General features: G+C 40.4%; 1 protein-coding gene across 1 annotated transcript; it reads left to right on the forward strand.

Moving 5' to 3' along the window:
- Positions 1-878: 878 nt before the first annotated feature.
- Positions 879-12,678, forward strand: il17rel (interleukin 17 receptor E like). Its single transcript, XM_022749670.1, has 18 exons — positions 879-1,202; positions 2,678-2,705; positions 3,388-3,537; positions 4,382-4,488; positions 4,635-4,749; positions 5,116-5,160; positions 5,940-6,079; positions 6,402-6,473; positions 6,581-6,635; positions 6,766-6,929; positions 7,820-7,864; positions 9,046-9,103; positions 9,208-9,353; positions 10,531-10,590; positions 10,688-10,745; positions 11,388-11,519; positions 12,168-12,215; positions 12,316-12,678. Exons 1-18 carry the CDS (start codon positions 1,092-1,094, stop codon positions 12,429-12,431), a joined length of 1,650 nt encoding a protein of 549 aa, XP_022605391.1. The 5' UTR covers positions 879-1,091; the 3' UTR covers positions 12,432-12,678.
- Positions 12,679-17,877: the final 5,199 nt, after the last annotated feature.

A 17,877-nucleotide genomic window follows, 5' to 3' on the forward strand; every position in this document is an offset into this window, starting at 1 on the left:
ACTATGGTCAATATATACATATACATATATATATATATATATATAACTCTGTGGTATAGTCAACCTGCAAGCTAAGTTCAACACTACAGTGTGTTGCCCATGTAAGGGCATGTTGTACAATCATGAAGCGAAGAGGAAGTGCTCTTTCTTTATTCAGAAAGGGGAGTTAAATGTCACAGGTCACGATCATAACAAACTAATGCCTTTGGACAAAATATTTGTCCTGTTGACTAATCAACCAAATGTCAAGAAATGTCACGCAAGTACCCACAGCCCCTTCCTATTTTGTTTTTTCCTGAATCTCAAAATTCAACCAGTAATTATCTTTCATTCAGCACTCCTATACTTTGCCCTGTAGTGTTCAACCTTCAAAAAAGGACTAAACTGGGTGAAAATGAACACTGAACATCATGTTTGTATCATCTTTCAGCCAGTCTTGTCTTGTCTCCTCTTGACTTGACTGATTAAACTGGATTTATTGGAATTTAAAGGTGTATTTACAGTAAATTACAGAAAAAGCTTTTCTCTCAGGAAACAGACAGTGTTTTGTTTTTTTAAAGCATGCAGTAAGTCGTAAATATTGAACTATTTTCTGTAAATCCTGATAGAGACTTAACTGCTTGTGCTGTTTGTGTGGGTGGGTGGGATGCACTGGTGACAGGGATTTTGTATTTCCACTTAATTGTAGTTTATTGCTATGCCAGTAAAATATATTTTTATGGTTTATGATATATAATAATTGCTAATTACAAAAAATAAATGAAGAGGGTAAGAGGATGTGCACTATGATTTTTATGACTTCAACCAGTCACAACAAAGCTCCGCCTCCACTAGGGAATATTTAAATCCACTCTGTGCTGGCTCTTCCTCAGTGCACTACACACTGGATATCATCACATTCAGGATACAATATACAAGAGAGCCGCCTCACCGTCCAACCACCTGTCAGCCTCCCAGCCGAGCCTCATTTGACCCTGCCACTCAGCCAGAGAGGAAGAGAAGAGGAATCTGAAGACCAAGAGGAAAAAATAACATATTACAAAACCCAGAGAAGCGGAGGGGAGGAAGAAGTCCAGTGCAGCCCCCTGAAGATGATCCTGTGGGTTGCCTTGCTGTCTCACTGTTGTTTGGGTCCGAATGGAGCTGTAGCAGAAAGCACAGGACTGGAGAGGATAGACACATGTGGCACCAGTTGTTCTCAGGTAAATCTGCATCCTTAGAAGCATTAACATCACATGACTTTCACTCAGGTTGTCACTTGACTCCTATTTTCTTATACTACATCACAAGAATTGTGATTAAGTCTACTACTACTACAGCGAAAAATACTGCTTCTCCTCCTTATTATATTGTTTCCAGTGGTTAAAAGAAATACACCCACACTTACAACAACACTGTTCTATTTCTACAGCAACGAAAATACTGTTTCCAGTGGTTAAAAGAAATACACCCACACTTACAACAACACTGTTCTACTTCTACAACAACTAAAATACACTATAAGCACTGCTGCCAACTTGTTTCAAAACTGTTTAAAAAGAAACCAATTTCAACATCGGTATTTTTTTCCTATACAGTTTCTGGTGACAGACCTTTTCAGGTAAACCTTAAGTTTGGATTTCCTCAGTTGCTCTCCAAGCACCAAGAGTCAACCAGTTTAATCAGGATGCAAGCACTCAAGCTATAAAGACGATTCCTGACACAGACACGACTCACCTCTTGACTCACTTGAACATTTGTATAATGACACATCTTTGCAAAGATGAACATGTATGCAACACTGCAAGCAACAAGCAACTGAGATCATCGTAAGGGAGGTGAGCAGTTGTCTAGTTCCTGTAGGGTACTTGACATTTGAAGAATCCCATACGGGCTCCTTACGTAATCATTTACTCGAACCTAAGGAGGAAACAGCTGCAGGTCTATGTGGATGGATAACAAACCATGTTTACTTTTCTCCTCCCTGACTTGAACGGACTCCCAAACACAAGCTGTGTTCACTTTCAAATCATTATCATCATTACCTACGACGTAATGTGAATGACTTCATATACCTTGTGGGACACTGAATACCGCTTGGTCTTTGAATAGAATGATGGATATAATTTAAAACAATGCTTCTTTTAAATAAAGCACTAGTATAAACATGGAACAACTGAGGTATTTTTATACACAGAAAAAACCGAGAAGCACCTGCTCTACGCCATACAAGTCAAAGCATACTCAGTCATCACTTGGTACAGGTAATGTTCACGCATTTCCTGGCAGATGATTAAACAAGGATGTGTTTCACAAAGCTTTGCAAGTGAGCCTTGGCAAATTGCACTCGATGATCCTAGTGATACACGTTGTTGGACGACTTGCATCACCTGTGTGAAATCTTATAGTGGTTCAGCTTAGCACAGACTCTTGTTGTGACTGAATAAGAATGGATTGATGATTCACATAATTTCACTGTAGTATAAATACATTATCACAGGGAAATAGGTTTCTTCACAGGACGGCGACAGACCGCAGCACAGGTAAAAACAAGTTGGGCTTCCCCCCTGAAGGAGCAATGAGGATGTAGAAAGCTCCTTTGTTCTCTTTGTTCAGAGTTCATTTATTGTTTAACAGTTCATAGAAGAGAATCACAGGGTGCTTCATTTGTCTGTCTCTTTATCTTCTCTCCCTGCAGGGCCTTCACTGCAAGACCAAGCCAGATTGTGAGTATAGACATGCACGGCTACTGTATCACACCTGCACTCATGCGTGTACACAGCACGATTCTGCACAATAACTCACCTAAGATTATGCGTGGCTTCCAGGAGTCAATATTGTCCGCATGAAATATTTTTCTCAAAGTTACTTTATCCAAAAAACAAAATTGTTCAGTGCTCACAACTGCTTTGAAAAGACAAAAAAAAAAGTCTATTGTGAGATACCGAAAAATTCTATTGAACAACATCTAACGTTTTTGAGGGTGTGAAAGCAGGATGCTCCATCTGTCACAAGGTAGAAACCTTTAAATACAGAACCACTCGACGTGCAATGAAAGATAAATATCTCATATATTTTTCAAACCGTGCCGTAGAACCTGCGTCGACAGGTTTGTGGGTGTCAGATTAAACCGCTGAACTTTATTCATTAAGCAGAACACATCAACAAAAGGGTTTGAGTGAAGGAGCAAACCAGATGAAGAAAAATTGCTTCTTCTTTTTTTCTTTTTTTTTTCTTGGCTGCCGAGGCTGGAGACTTTTTTCCAAGGAAAGCACACACCCCGAGAGTGATAGCCACAGTCGGACTCCGCAGGCACAGCATACTCAGACCTTGTGTATGACTGCATGCTCCCGAGACAGTACAGGCATACAAAAAAATGAGTTACATTTATAATGTTTTTCTGTGTAGATGTGTTCCGCCCTCCGTGTCAGAACAGTACCGAAGGAATCAACATGTCCTCCGTGTTCCACCACATCAGTCTCTCCACAGTCATGATGTGTGAGGGGAGGCAGAAGTGCTCACTACGCCTCAGAATCAAAACTCTTCTACAACTTACTGGTATGTAAATGCTTGGCTCAAAAAGAGACTTTTCTCCCACAGAGACCAATTTGAGCTCAGGCCAGGGTGAGACAGCTGCTCTCCCAGATTAACTCACTCTCTTTGTATGACTAACGGGAATGATATCTTGCTAGTAGTTACCAAACAGTTACTGAAGCCAGACTGTATCATGTAGATGCTAAATTTATTACGTACATTTCAAGTACATAAAGTGCATAAAGTGAATGCTTTAGCCATTAGTAGCAGGTTCAGTAAATGGTCAGTGCTTTAAAAAAAAAAAAAAAACTCAAATAACTTGGTCTGCATATTTTATTTTGTAGCATGACAGTACATTCTCTATAACTGACCTTTCCCACTCACAGAAGTTGTTATTCAGCTTATTTAACTTTTTCCTATTGAGGAAGTTTTAAATGCAGCTCTTTGATGACAAGCCAAAGTGGAACTTGTCAGAATTAGACATGGTTATCAGTGGTGACACATTCACTAGAATTTACAGATTAAGAGTGAAGGAAGTCTGATTTACAAAACCAACCACTTTCCATGTTCAAACTTCTTCTTTTGCCTTGTGACTGTGTCAGTCAACATGTTCTGTTCCTGATTCTGCCCACAACCGCCCGACCCGACAAGGCGTGTTCGAAACACTAACACTTGCAATTTAACAACCTCCACAAATTTCCTTACCTCTCCGGGGTGGAGCGGGGAAATCCTTCTGACTAACCGTCCACCCAGACAATAAAATGTCTGCATGACACTGACACTAATGCTAACTCATGCTGAAAAGCATTAATAGTTTTTGAATGGTTAACTTACTGTTACCATTTGACTTCTACTTTTTTCCCAACAGAGTCCATCCATGGTTTGTCTGTTTGCACCGTCACTGCAGGGATGATAGTGAACTGCCAAATTTTCAGCTTCACAAGATCGTCACGTGGAAGAATGTCTGGGCTGCAGGTACTGTTAACAGCCCTGTTGTGTTCATTTAATCTAGAGTCTGATGCAAAAACTTTTCTGTTGTAATCCAAACATGTACAACAATTTCCATGATGACATTGCTGAACATGTGACAGCTTATGTGTTTGCATTTGCCCATTTTAAAGGTGGAAGTTGAGAATGATTGCACTGAGGTTTCTCCGAGCCAACAAGTGCAAGTAATAGTCAAAACTGTGCCGAGCTACTGTGGCATATCCTGGACTGGCACCTACGAAACTCCAGGTAAGAACACGTGATGTATATTTGCACAATGCATATGCAAACACTCGCTGACAGGCACTTGATGGTGCGAAAACAGGAAGTACAGAAGCTGAAGTTGAGATGTATTACATAGTAAGAAGTCCATAAATGGTGATGTTTAATCGCCAAAGTGTTTCCTCGTAAATGATAGAAACAGGCAACATTGCAAACACTTTGACCTGCAGTTATGCTAAGATGAGGGTAAATGAGTCACACTAAGAAAATGTAGTGGTTGGGTATTATTATGCAAAAGTTAAAAACGCAGGAGTTATGTCACATTTGTCTTGCTGTTATTTCTCCCCCACGGCGACTTTTAGTCTTCTCAAGTTTTTCTACTTTTCTCCACAGAATGCATGATCGAAGATTTGAGAAGACATGTCCCAGACTGCATCAGTAAGTGCATTTTTTTCTTAAGCAAACTAGGCAATGCATTGATATGTGAAATATACAGTATTTTTGATTATTTTGAAAAAAGCCTTGGCTAGTTATGACTCCTCATTTCAGGATATATGGAGCAATCCTCTTCCTTTTAGTGTTGATTTATTATTGTAGACCTTACTCACACCCCCGAGAGTTCAGGTCATGACAACCACGCATTTTTATCAGTCATTCACTGTTTATTTTCTGTTATGACTGTTAATGTCTCGATGGAGCAATTTCTATCCTCCGTAGCTATGGTAACTAAGGTTTTATAGATACGGATGCTGGGAAAAGCATAACTTAGTGAGAACTGCCCAAATCCAATCCTAGTCAAGGGTGAGTGATGTAGGCAAAGGGCAAGAAACATATAATACTAATAAGGTAAGAACATGTGACAGTGACCAGGCTTAAGTAACAAATAATCTTTACACATATAGATTTAGACTATAGATAAGCCTTATTTAGGTAGGGTATGGAAGAGTGTTGTTCCTAGGAACATACGTGCCCTGTAGGACCGGACATCTTCGGAAATCAGTGTGGCACAGAAGATTTCAAACCACAGCGTGTATACTGTATTAGTCAGCCCTGTGCAATTTAATCCAAGGGGGATCAATCTTAATACATTTTAGAGACCTTAAGAGCTAAATGTACCCAGTGTTCAGAAACCACAACATAGGCGTTGTAATGTAGGCCACTTACGTGTACACGAGTTGAAAATCTTTTTCACTAACACTCACCTCCGTCTCTCTCAGCTGGCAGGCTATCATATGATGTAAACCCAGAGAGGAAGGAGCTGAGCGTCAGCGTGTCAGACATGCTCGAAGATCACAACTACCACCTCCGTCTGTGCTACAAGGGTTTCATTTGTTTTGGCACAGGGGCGAGCACACTGGTCAGTCCCTCTATTCATTGGAAACTAAGAGAATCAGAGAATTTGTTTTTGAAGATATTGAATATGAACTCAGGAAGGGTACAACACATGGTTAAGGGAATACAGAGTCAAAAGCAGCGTGGCTATACTCACTAATGATTTCATGTCAGAGTGTGAGAGTTATTGAAACCCTTCTCTGCCAAGTGTGACTCCAAAAGAAAATGTGGCTGATTAATTGTGTGACTCAAGAATCACCAAGAACCAGCCCAAGTGCACATACAAGCACATACACAAATACCAAAGAAAGATGAATTAATATTACAAAACTTTGTTTGTCTTTCAGATAAAGAAAGAGGAACCTGTAAAAGCTGCCACCCTCCTTTACTCCCGACCTTTGCCGTGCCTCTGCATCGAGGTAGGTCATAGGTTTCTGTCAACTCTCCATTAAGCACATAGGATCCGTTTCAGTGTGTCATAATTTCGGTGAAACATAACATTATTGATACTCATTATGCCTCACAGGGATGGTCAGCTGTGATGGATGCCCCCAGAGTCCAGGTCTGCCCATTCAAAGACCGTGAGTCTCTTGATCGCTTTTAGTCGCCAAAAAATTCAGTAGTAAATGGGGCTGTAGTGTAGTGTGCTGTAGTACTTCAAAACCAGTCCCTATACATGATGTGAAAGATTGCGACTTCCTCTCCCCGCAGGTCTTGAGGAACTGTGGTTTGGAGTCGCCTTTGATCCACTGGAGGAGACGCTATCATGGGAGTCACTCTGTCCGGTTACCGCTGTGGTTGCTTTGTGTCAGGAAAGAGAAGACGGCGTCTGTGAGGATCTGCCACATGCCTCCCAGAATGTTAGCAGAGGGAAGGTACGAGCCTTTAAAGTGTTGTTAAGGTTTCTGGCTGCCAGTGATGGCCGCTGATCACTTAAGCATTAAATCCAAAGGCTGTGTGCGTATGAGTCAACAACGCACAAGATTGATTGATACAAGGCATCCCAGGAATGCCACACAGAAAATAGACAGGATCCAGATTGTGTGATGGTAAAACAAGGAACTACCTCTGAAAACTGACTCATCATGGCACGTTATCAGCAGATAAAGGTGCTGCCAGGAATAATATATTATAATGAATTTGGACATGTCGTGGTGTTGTTGAATGTGGCTGACTGATCAGAATATAACTTGTGATGTCAGGTGTTTACACTCCTCTTCTTCCTCTATGACTAAACTAAGTTTATACTTTACACAGAGGACAGCAGTTATGACGACAGCAAGGTTTTTTTTAATTTTAATTATTTATTTGGTTGAATTTAAAGGTGCCATTAACATTCTGAGAGTGACGTCTGCGGGAGTTACAACAAGTCAAGTTAAACCCACAAGCAGCTTATACAAACAGCTGCTGAACTAACAGTACATTCGCATGAATGAAGCGACAGCCTGCGCACCTGAGAATCCTTAGACGAAAAACAGAGACTGAATTTACATCAGAGATCGTCAGCTGTTTCCATGTCACTTGAGAGGGGAATTCTCTGTTGATATAAAAATAGCCAGTGACGCAGAGAGTCTCCCATCTGAGTCCAGCTGACCTGAAAAGACAAAAACAAGCCTGAACCCAAGCAAAATGAGTAGTGCAGCGTTCAGTTAGTCTGATATAAACTTAAAAACTGCAGGCTTTCACTTGAGAAGTTGTGACACTGCTTCATGTTAATCAAAGTGTTATTTCATCTATAACTATTTTGTCAATCTTTGCTTTTCAGATAACATTTACTGAAGTGGATCCGCACCCTCAACTGTGCATGAAGGTAATGATTACTTTTCCCCCTTTGGCTCTTTAGGAGTGTCGCAGTAGAAAACCCATATCGCTGACATTTTTAGTGGTAACCTAGAGATTGCTCCTCACTTACATGGTAGAATTTAAGAACAAAGCAAAAAGATTTATTTTTTCCTCTGTTTTGGCGTCTGATTACAGTAAGATGTCCTTTCCACTGTAGCAACTGTGCAACATAGATTTAGATAAGAAGATTGAGTCTGTACACTACATACAAGACGACTGGTAGCAACAGATTTGCTATGCTTAGCGCAAATACTGGAAACTGGGGGAAAACGCTAGCATTGCTCTCTCTATGCGTAATGAAAGCCGCGCACCAGCACCTCTAAAGCTTGCTAATTAACAAATTATATATCTATATGTTTAATATGTACAAAAAATGTAGAAAAGTGTAAAAAAAAACAATAAGTTATGGTTTTACTGGGTTTTATGTGGCAGACTATTCCTTGGCTGGGCCAACCAATAAAGTCAACAACACAATAAACACAATACAAGAAACCCAAACACAAACAGTCCATCACGGCAAACCACGACAGAGCCAGGCTAAATGTTTGCCCAATTCCAGTCTTTGTGCTCAGCTAAGCTAACTGTAAGTAGCAAGCTAAGCTAACTGTAACAAGGGCTAAGAGTTTCCTGGCTATCTGCTATTAGGTAAAACATAACTGAAACAGCGCTAGCAGTAGGGTCAAATTACATACATACACACATAAAGGTGCCATGAATGTATTATCTAAGTCTGAGCTCGCAAATAACCTTAATCGTATTTCCCAAAATTGAGTCAGTGCACTGACGTTCATTTGTGTTCATTTCATGTTATTACATCATTGCAGCAGTCATATCTGCTCGTGTTACCGCTATTCCTTTGTGATATTGACAGTATTTGTAAAGACAATTTGATTAATGTAGTGGAGCGGTTATGAGGGGGAAGTTGTGTCCACACCTTAATCCATTCCTGCTAATTTCAACTGTGAGAATTCACTAGTAATCTGCTCCTCAAGCTGTTCACTGGAACTCTTTCTGGGAGCATATTATGACGTGTTACATAGGCTCTAGGAGGCAAAATCTCACTTAAATCTCTTTCTCAGCACTAATGGACACTTTATGTGATGTGCTTTTTACAACTGCTGCTATAATTATATCTTTTATCCTCTTCAGTTTACTGTAGGCTCTCAGTCCTGGACCAGGTGCCCCTTTGCTGGTAGGAGATTCCAAGGTAGACCTTTTTTTTTTTTTAAACTGATTATATTGTCAAGATAATGCAGTATAAAGCATTGTAGAATTGCTCATTATAATGATGAATGTGCAAATCATTTCCAGCATGGGAGGTCGGTGTGACAGGACAACAGGGCCATAAAGTGCTCAAGATTATGTCACAGATGACTGCAACATTTTCCGTGGGGCTGTGTGTGAAGTCTTCAGGGCCTGGTGTGTGCCAGTTGACCAAAACACACCCTGTACATGTGGTATGTTTCACACTCTTGTCAAGACAAACCTCATCTGAATGTATAGCAGATTTCAAAAGAAATTTGGTATTTGATGATAGCGGTGGAGAGCTCTGGGCCCTTTCTTCTAAAATCCAGTGGTGGAAAGTAAAGTGCATTCACTCAAGTACTGTACTTAAGTACAGTTTGTACTTACGTGTACTTACTTACACGTTTGTACATGTTTTACTTGAGTATTTCCATTTTATGCAACTTTATACTTCCATTCTGCGAGTAATGTACTTCCTAGTCCACTACATTTATTTGACAGCTTTAGTTCCTAGTTACTTTTAAGATGAAGATTTTACACAATGGATAATATAAGAAGCTTTTAAAATACAACACATAGTTAAAGATTCATCTTCTCATCTTCTCACATGGTTTAATTTCAATAAATGTTCAAATGATCCAATATCTCAACAAAAATCAACTTTGTTTTTTCTTCTTGACTCTCCCTTTAATCATCTCATGACTCCAGAGATTTATCTGGCGTTCCCAGCTACAACAGTGACATGCTGCTTACACAATGACGCTTACACTTACACAGTATTAATCATCTTCTGATGTCATATACAATAACATATCAGTTAGAGGGGCCCACCCAGTGCTTTCACTATAATACTTTTGTACTGTATTTTGACATTGCTTTATTGATGCATTTACTAAAGCAAATGATCTGAATTGTTCCACCACTGCCAAAATCTGCCAAAGCAGATTCACATCATTTTCATACTCACCAAACCTTTCAATGACCCCTTGTGGCCTGTAGGGATGCATGAAGGAGCTTTCACGACATGCTTGCAATGATAGCATATCATATTCTTGTGTATTTGCTTAGTGTTGTTTGTATTTCTATTTCTGCTGCTGGGATGCACCAACTTTTCTCTAAATTATCGTAACCACAATCAGTAATCAACAAAGCAGTTAGAGGTAATAAAACCTTAAAAATAGCATTTTATAATCTCACCTAGCAACACATATAAAAGCCATATAAGTTGTTCAACAACATGTTTTCCGGCACTATTGTTGCAGGAAACTCATTTGTAGGTCATGGTTGTTGATGAAAGAGACAGTAAAAGCAAAACAGACATGACAATATCTATAACACCTGCACAGTTAAGCTCTTATGGGTTTTTGGTTTCTTTTGTCTCTTTCCCAGGAGAAAAAGAAAGCTGTTGTCTTAAACCTGGCAGAGGAACTATGCAACGCTTGTGTCCAGGTATATTTGTCTAGTTAGATATTAACTCCTCTGAGCCAAAACTGTGTGTTCCGTTACATTTAGACTGACAGTGATTTTGAACGCTGTGTTTGGACAGGTGAAGAGACTCGGCGTGAAGTATGCTGCCACAGTTACGCACTGTCTTGAACAATGCAGTAAGTATGGTTTTTGGGCTACTGCTCCTTACAAACTGGGAGATGAACACTCATATTCTTTTCTCTTCTCTTGGGTTCATCCTGTGTGGCCTATATCTGGCTGGTCGCAACTCTTTCTTTTCTTTCCTTTCTCTGTAAGTAATCACAACCTGGGGCACTCTGGGTCAGTTTGAAATTCAAAGTGAAATGCAAAGTGCATTTTTTTTTTTTTTTAAGTGGTTTGAGGCAGAAATAGAGCTTATGTTTACTGTCTTGGAATGTCTAATGGGATAATCACAAATGCATGTACCTTTGAAGTTTGCCATAAATGGTTTCTTGGCACCATTTGGAAAAATAAAAGGATTCTCTGCACCAGCATCATTTACTCCATTTGAATTTGGAGTGCAATAATGGATGACACCATGTGTAAACATAAGGAGTCTGAAGAAAGTGAATCTCTGATGTGCTGTTCTGAGTTCATTTGCGGTACCGTTTCTTTCATATAAAACCCTATTGAGTGAGTGCCGTGTGTGCATCAGTGTATACACTGTATTGAGGGGAAGTGGGTTCCAATAGCCTTCTTCTGTCTGTGAAACAAAAGAAGATTTTGTCTCCGCCATCTTGAATGTAGCAAATCCCAACAACCGTAACTTCTCTTCACAGATCAGTCCTCACCTCACAGACGTGTCATTGGCAGTCGAACTTCTTTGGACTTGACCTGGGTCGTCGTGCCAGTGGGTGTTTGCCTTTCTGGCGTCATAATTACCGCTCTGGTGCTCCATGTGCTGTTAACCGGTAGGTAGAAAATTACACTATCAAGTTCAGGTGTGCAGTATTTTTCTTCTCTGCTGACATTCTATAATGTAAGCACTTGTACCAAAATTGATTTAGGCCCACTTTCAGCAGTCACCTTTCCAACCCTCAGACTTTGTTGCACGCTCCTGATAAGTAACAGGGCTGGACACTGGAGGAACTAACCACAGTTGTTACTTTTTCTAATGTTAAAAACAGTTATTATGTACTGTATTTTTGTTTCCCTCTCATTGATATCTGATTGAACTGCATGATGTTTAATGGTGGCTATTACAGGTACAAAACACACTGTGTCAGAAATAATTATACACTTGCCTCAGGTGATTACAGTTTGATTTATCACTGTGCCAGAACATGATCACAAGCTTGTGGCCTCCGTTGAACCTGTGCTGCATCTGTAGAAACGATTTGTGTTTGCATGGTGTACAACATTAGTTGTTTGATTATAAGACGGACTAGATATGAACTTAAAGCATGACCTCCTCTGTGAAACACTGGCGTACAGTAGGCAATGGCAAGTACTTTGACTGTATGAGGGAGTGCAAAATGCACAATGACTTGAATGAAAACCAGGCACTGAATTTGTCTATTGGTATATTTCCTCATCTGATTCTCCATGTTTTATTTCAGTGCATCAGAGGAGGAACCAAAAAAGATATAGAAATCAAAAGCAAATAGGTAAGAAAATCACCTCATTAGTTTTACTTTTGTTGTTACTTCCGTTTTCAAATAGCTCACCTACAGCTCAAACGTGACCCTATTATTTCTGTTGTTGTAGATCCTGCTTTTGACTGTGTGGCCACTGCATTACAAACTCACCCCCACGGAGGGATCCTCATACCTGATTCACTGCAGTGTGGGAACACAGAGAAGGCCAACTTAATCTCACAGTAACCAAAAAAGGAATATATGCAATGTTCAACCATAAAGATGTCAAAAAAAAACAAAAACATTTCTCTATTGAAAGTGGTGTACAATGTTTGGATATTGACATTGAGATATTTCATGTTGGTTAGTATGCTTGTTACATTTATTGGCTGTTACAATGTATTTTATTTGTCATTTTTTAAGTTAAAATATTCATTCATCTTGCAGCAAATTTTTTCTAGTTCTATTTTCAATAAAAAAAATTTAAACAAAACTATTGCTTTTTTTGAATGGTAATACAATACACAATAATACTGTTTCACAATATCTTACACAGCAATTCTATGTAATTTTTTGAAGTAATTTTCCATTCACCCTGTTCTCCTGCATTCGACACACCCACACTTTATCAAGCCAACTCCATTCACCTGGTCACACAGCTGCTCCTGATTACACTCACCCCGTATATAAACCCCAGCCTTCCAGTCCATTTCTCGGGCTGATTGCCTGTTGATGAACCTGTTTGGCCCCGACTTGCCTTTATTTATTTATTTTGTCTGAACCCTGGCAATCAAATCAGCCTTCTGACCCTGACTTTGAGAACTGCTTTTGAGACTTTGGGCTTAGTCTATATGTTCCTATGCTGGCTCATTCAGCCAGAGCCTTCAGGTCTACCAGGAAGATTTCTAACAGCTTTTTTTTTTTTTTTTGGATTAACCTGTCAGCTCCAGTTTCTGCCTTGGTAGAAATAAAGGTCTCTACAAACTGTTTTTGTTGTTGTGTGCTGGATTTGGGTCCTACACTCACCCGTTACACTGAGTCAACACCGAGAGCCTCCTCTGGTAGTCACCTTTGTGTTGTCCTGAATTACAGAATTTTTTCATCATTTTGACCGCACCTTGTAGAAGCCTCCTACCAGCCCCCAGAGACAATCCCCTTTGCTATTTAATCTTAGACAACAGTTTCTTAGAAATGAGTGTTCACTGAATTTCCTACATTACTGTAATTGCACACTTGTTCAGACAGGCAAGCATTACTGTGTGTCTGCCGCCACCCACCCCCCCACCACCCCACCACCCGCCTAATTATTAAAGCTGTTAATATCAATTTTTTTATAATTAACAGCGGTTGAAATGACCATACACAATGTGAAAACTATCACTTGTAGTGATGATCAGAGCTTAGATGGAAGGAAAGTGAATATTCATACATTCATCTAGGTGGACAGAGACATCAAGATGTTGCTCTCTATCTGCTGGATGTGCAAATAACTGTTCATAATAACATGTTCACTGTATCAACTGAAAGGTGATGGTAGCAGTCAGAAAAATCAACGACTGCAGGTTTAAATAAAAGCGCACAAACACAAAATAATTCACAGAGATGCACAGTTTTAGGATGAAAATGCAGCTAACTGTGTTTCCATAATTTCATGATCTATTTTAAAATTATGAAACATTCTGTTTGTATATTATTAGCATTTACCTGCAAGTGGATTATGTCTTATTGAAGAACTGTCCATTTGCACATTTTTTGTGACATTTTTGTTGTTTTTCATTCATCACTAATCTAAAACAACCTCAATTTATCAGGCTTTGAACTCAAAGTAAATATTTAACCACTCCCATTAGCTACATAACAAAAGTCTAGTCATACTAGTGTCTCTGCTGTAGGCACAGCGGTGCTTTGAACTGAACGGTAATGTTTACCATGCTCACTATCTTGTTAGCATGCTAACATTTGCTAATTAGCATCAAATATAAAGTACAGCTGAGGTTGATTTTTATAGTTTTGTAAGCATTTGGTCATAAACCAAAGTCATAAACCAAAGTCCTAAGCAGTCGTGTGGTGGTGGCAGGACCAGGTGGCGGAACAATATTGGGAGACATTTCAGGACCAAAGTGGTGGACTGTAGAGCTAAAATAAATATTCATGATACATATTCTTCCATATCACCTTTATTAGATAGGTACTGAGCAAGGTGGGGACATTAAATTTGAGCCAACCCCAGGAAGTACATTTTATGTGTCTTAGCTCTGTTATCTTCATGTCTCTCTGTCATCATTTCATATATTGTTTTTCTTTGGCTCTCACCACATCCAAACTCATAGTCCACTTAAAATATGCTACTAATGTCTGGCCCAATGTGATCACCTCTTACAGGCCCAGTAGCAAATTATATTAGAAGTTCGAAGGGGCTTGGTGCAAGCGTGATGGAAGCCATTTAAACATCCTGGATAGCTACCTGGAATGATGGAAAGCTTCGGTGCTGAGAAAAAGCACATCTTCCTGTCATAGTCTCTTCCTCTTGCTCTTAACCGTGATACCTTCATCTTTTGCAGGAATGATTTCTGCTTCGTTTACATAGACAAATGATGTTGTTCAAAACAGGATGCTTCCAGTAAGAGAACAGTCTCTGTACAGATACTGGCGGCCTGCGGGCTTCTACACGTATAAAATCCAACCAATGAGCAGACTTTCACACGAGGAACTTGTTACTGTAAAATTCTAAATGGGTCAGTCTTTTAGTCTGGGTGTGATAAAAACACATTTCCTTGTTAGATTGGATTTGACTGCGCATTGGAAAAAAAAAATGCATGTAAAGCACCTGGTTAGTTCAATATAAAACAAGGGAGTAAAATAATGGGCTCTTTGAGATGACACAGCTAAACACCTCACAGGAAGTCATCTATGTTCATCTATCTCTTTTCTCAAAGCCTGGATATACAAGGATTGCTTCCTCATAAAGGGGCTGAATCTACTGGCATGAATCATAAAACATGTCCATGTGTGTTCAGGGAAAATTTCAGTGACCTTCATCTGTGTGTTTTTATTAATCATTTCATTTACTCACATGGAGGAACTAATTCAATTTAACAGCCTTGTCATTACAGTACACATCATTATACTTCATGGTGACAAAGCAAAAAATCCTGGAACTGAAACAAAGGTTGCCAAATGTTCCCAACAACTCCTACTCCCTTGCTTAAAGGCCAAGTTCACAGTTTCCCTGCTTGCCATGTCTTGTATTACATGCATGTAATTGCATGTAAGTTTTTATTTGAACACAATTTGGGACACCTGCCAATTTGTTTTTCTTTTTGTACAAGCCCAATACATATTCGATATTTGATCTACTCAACAGGAACATGTCTTTCACAACAGGTTCTCAAACCTGAACGACCATATAAGTGTTTGTGTGTTTTCTTTGTTTCTTTGTTGGTTTTGTCCCTCTGATATGGGATGGAATGTCTACTGAAATAGTGCACCCGACCTTCATTGTCACAGTTACAATAATAAACATGCGGTTAAAGTTGTGGAACGATCATGGTTAAAGGAAAACAATGATGAGTAGTTGTTTAACAGGAAATAAACAGTGGTCTACTCTCTCAAATTGAATCGAAGGCAACTGGACTTGTATTTGTCTGTGGAAGACGTTTCGCCTCTTATCCAAGCGGCTTCATCAGTTCATCATGTATTGGTCTCTCTAGTCCGCACTAGTCTGACCAAGAAAGTGGAGTAGGACCCAGGTATTTAACCTCTTGTGGGTGGGTCCACCAAAGTACCTGTGAAAGTACTGGTTTCACCTGACCATTGTTGTGATCTCATGTGGACGACCGTCGTTAGGGTCAGGTGACCCTGTTGTTATCCTGTGTGAACGACAGTCGTTAGGGTCAGGTGAGCCCCTGGTGGATGACGATCGTTGAGAGTCGTCTGAGGTTATGTTGTTGACTCTCCTGGGTACCGATGAAAGGGCGACATTGTAGATGGGGGATAGATGGTGTCGCAGACCCCCTCCCCTGTTTAGCGATGGCCTCTCCACTTTTACATAGATGGCTTCCTTGACTCCCCTTTCAAACCATCTGTCCTCCCTGTCCAAGATTTTGACATTGCTGTCTTCAAAGGAGTGTGCCTTTTCCTTTAGGTGGGAGTAGACAGCTGAGACAGGGCCTGAAGAGTTTGCCCTTCTGTGTTGGGCCATACGTTTGTTTAAAGGTTGTTTAGTTTCCCCAATATATAGGTCATTGCATTCCTCACTGCATTTGACCACATATATCAGGTTGCTAAGCCAGGTTAAGCCATCTATGTAAAAGTGGAGAGGCCATCGCTAAACAGGGGAGGGGGTCTGCGACACCATCTATCCCCCATCTACAATGTCGCCCTTTCATCGGTACCCAGGAGAGTCAACAACTTAACCTCAGACGACTCTCAACGATCGTCATCCACCAGGGGCTCACCTGACCCTAACGACTGTCGTTCACACAGGATAACAACAGGGTCACCTGACCCTAACGACGGTCGTCCACATGAGATCACAACAATGGTCAGGTGAAACCAGTACTTTCACAGGTACTTTGGTGGACCCACCCACAAGAGGTTAAATACCTGGGTCCTACTCCACTTTCTTGGTCAGACTAGTGCGGACTAGAGAGACCAATACATGATGAACTGATGAAGCCGCTTGGATAAGAGGCGAAACGTCTTCCACAGACAAATACAAGTCCAGTTGCCTTCGATTCAATTTGAGAGAGAGATAACTATGACCTGGACGAATGAGAACATTCACAGAAAGTGGTCTACTGTGTTTTCATGACCCATCAATGGTTTATTTATAGTCTTATATTTCCAGAGCCAATATTTTTAATTTATTGAAGAAAAAAAAATATTGCTAGTTTTGGCAGTCCAATGCTTTGCCCTTGTGTGACTTCCCGCCAGGACTTTTCCGTTCCTCCTTACAGTTTTTTGTGTCACCTGTGGTTAGTGCAGTGGTTAGCTCTGTCGCGTCACAGCAAGAAGGTTCCGTCTTCAAACCTTCTCTGTGCCAAGCTTGCATGTTCTCCCTGTGTCTGAGTGGGTTTCCTCTCTGTACTCCAGCGTCCTCTCACAGTCAAAAGAGAAGGTGGGTGTGAATTATTGTATCTCTGTGTCATCCCTGTGATAGACTGGTGACCTGTCCAGAATGCACCCTGCCTCTTGCCCAGTGTCACCTGGGGGTTGGCTCCAGTCCAGCCTGGTATATTCCTCTGCTTCCTCCCTCATCAACTCTAGTCTGCAGTTTTTAGACCCCGCTCCTTCCCTCCACTTCTTGCCAAATCGCTCTGTGTAAAAACGTGGTATCAATGCTACAGCTGACTCCCCCACTTCTAAGAAAATTCCTTGTGTTGTGTACGATCCTGCCCAATTCTTTTGTTTGACTGTGCTTCAGGGGCATCGCTATGTGACTTCCTGGTTTGCCATCTAAGCTCAGCTCCTTGTTTGTCTCGTGTGCCTGCTGAACAGTCAGACGACTGCCTGGTTAATTCCATTGTCTGCCCTTACTCAGCGACCTATGCCTCTGAGTCTGAGTTCTACTTTTGGGTCTTAAATTGTTGCATTGTGGTCGACACCATCAGCCTCAACTGATGCCCCTTTTAGCCAAACCTAAGAGGGGCGTGAGAAACATTTATACCTAATTACATAAGCATGTTGACAT

This window comes from Seriola dumerili, unplaced genomic scaffold, assembly GCF_002260705.1.
Source record: "Seriola dumerili isolate Sdu_G_001 unplaced genomic scaffold, Sdu_1.0 BDQW01000138.1, whole genome shotgun sequence".
NCBI classification, from domain to species: Eukaryota; Metazoa; Chordata; class Actinopteri; order Carangiformes; family Carangidae; genus Seriola; species Seriola dumerili.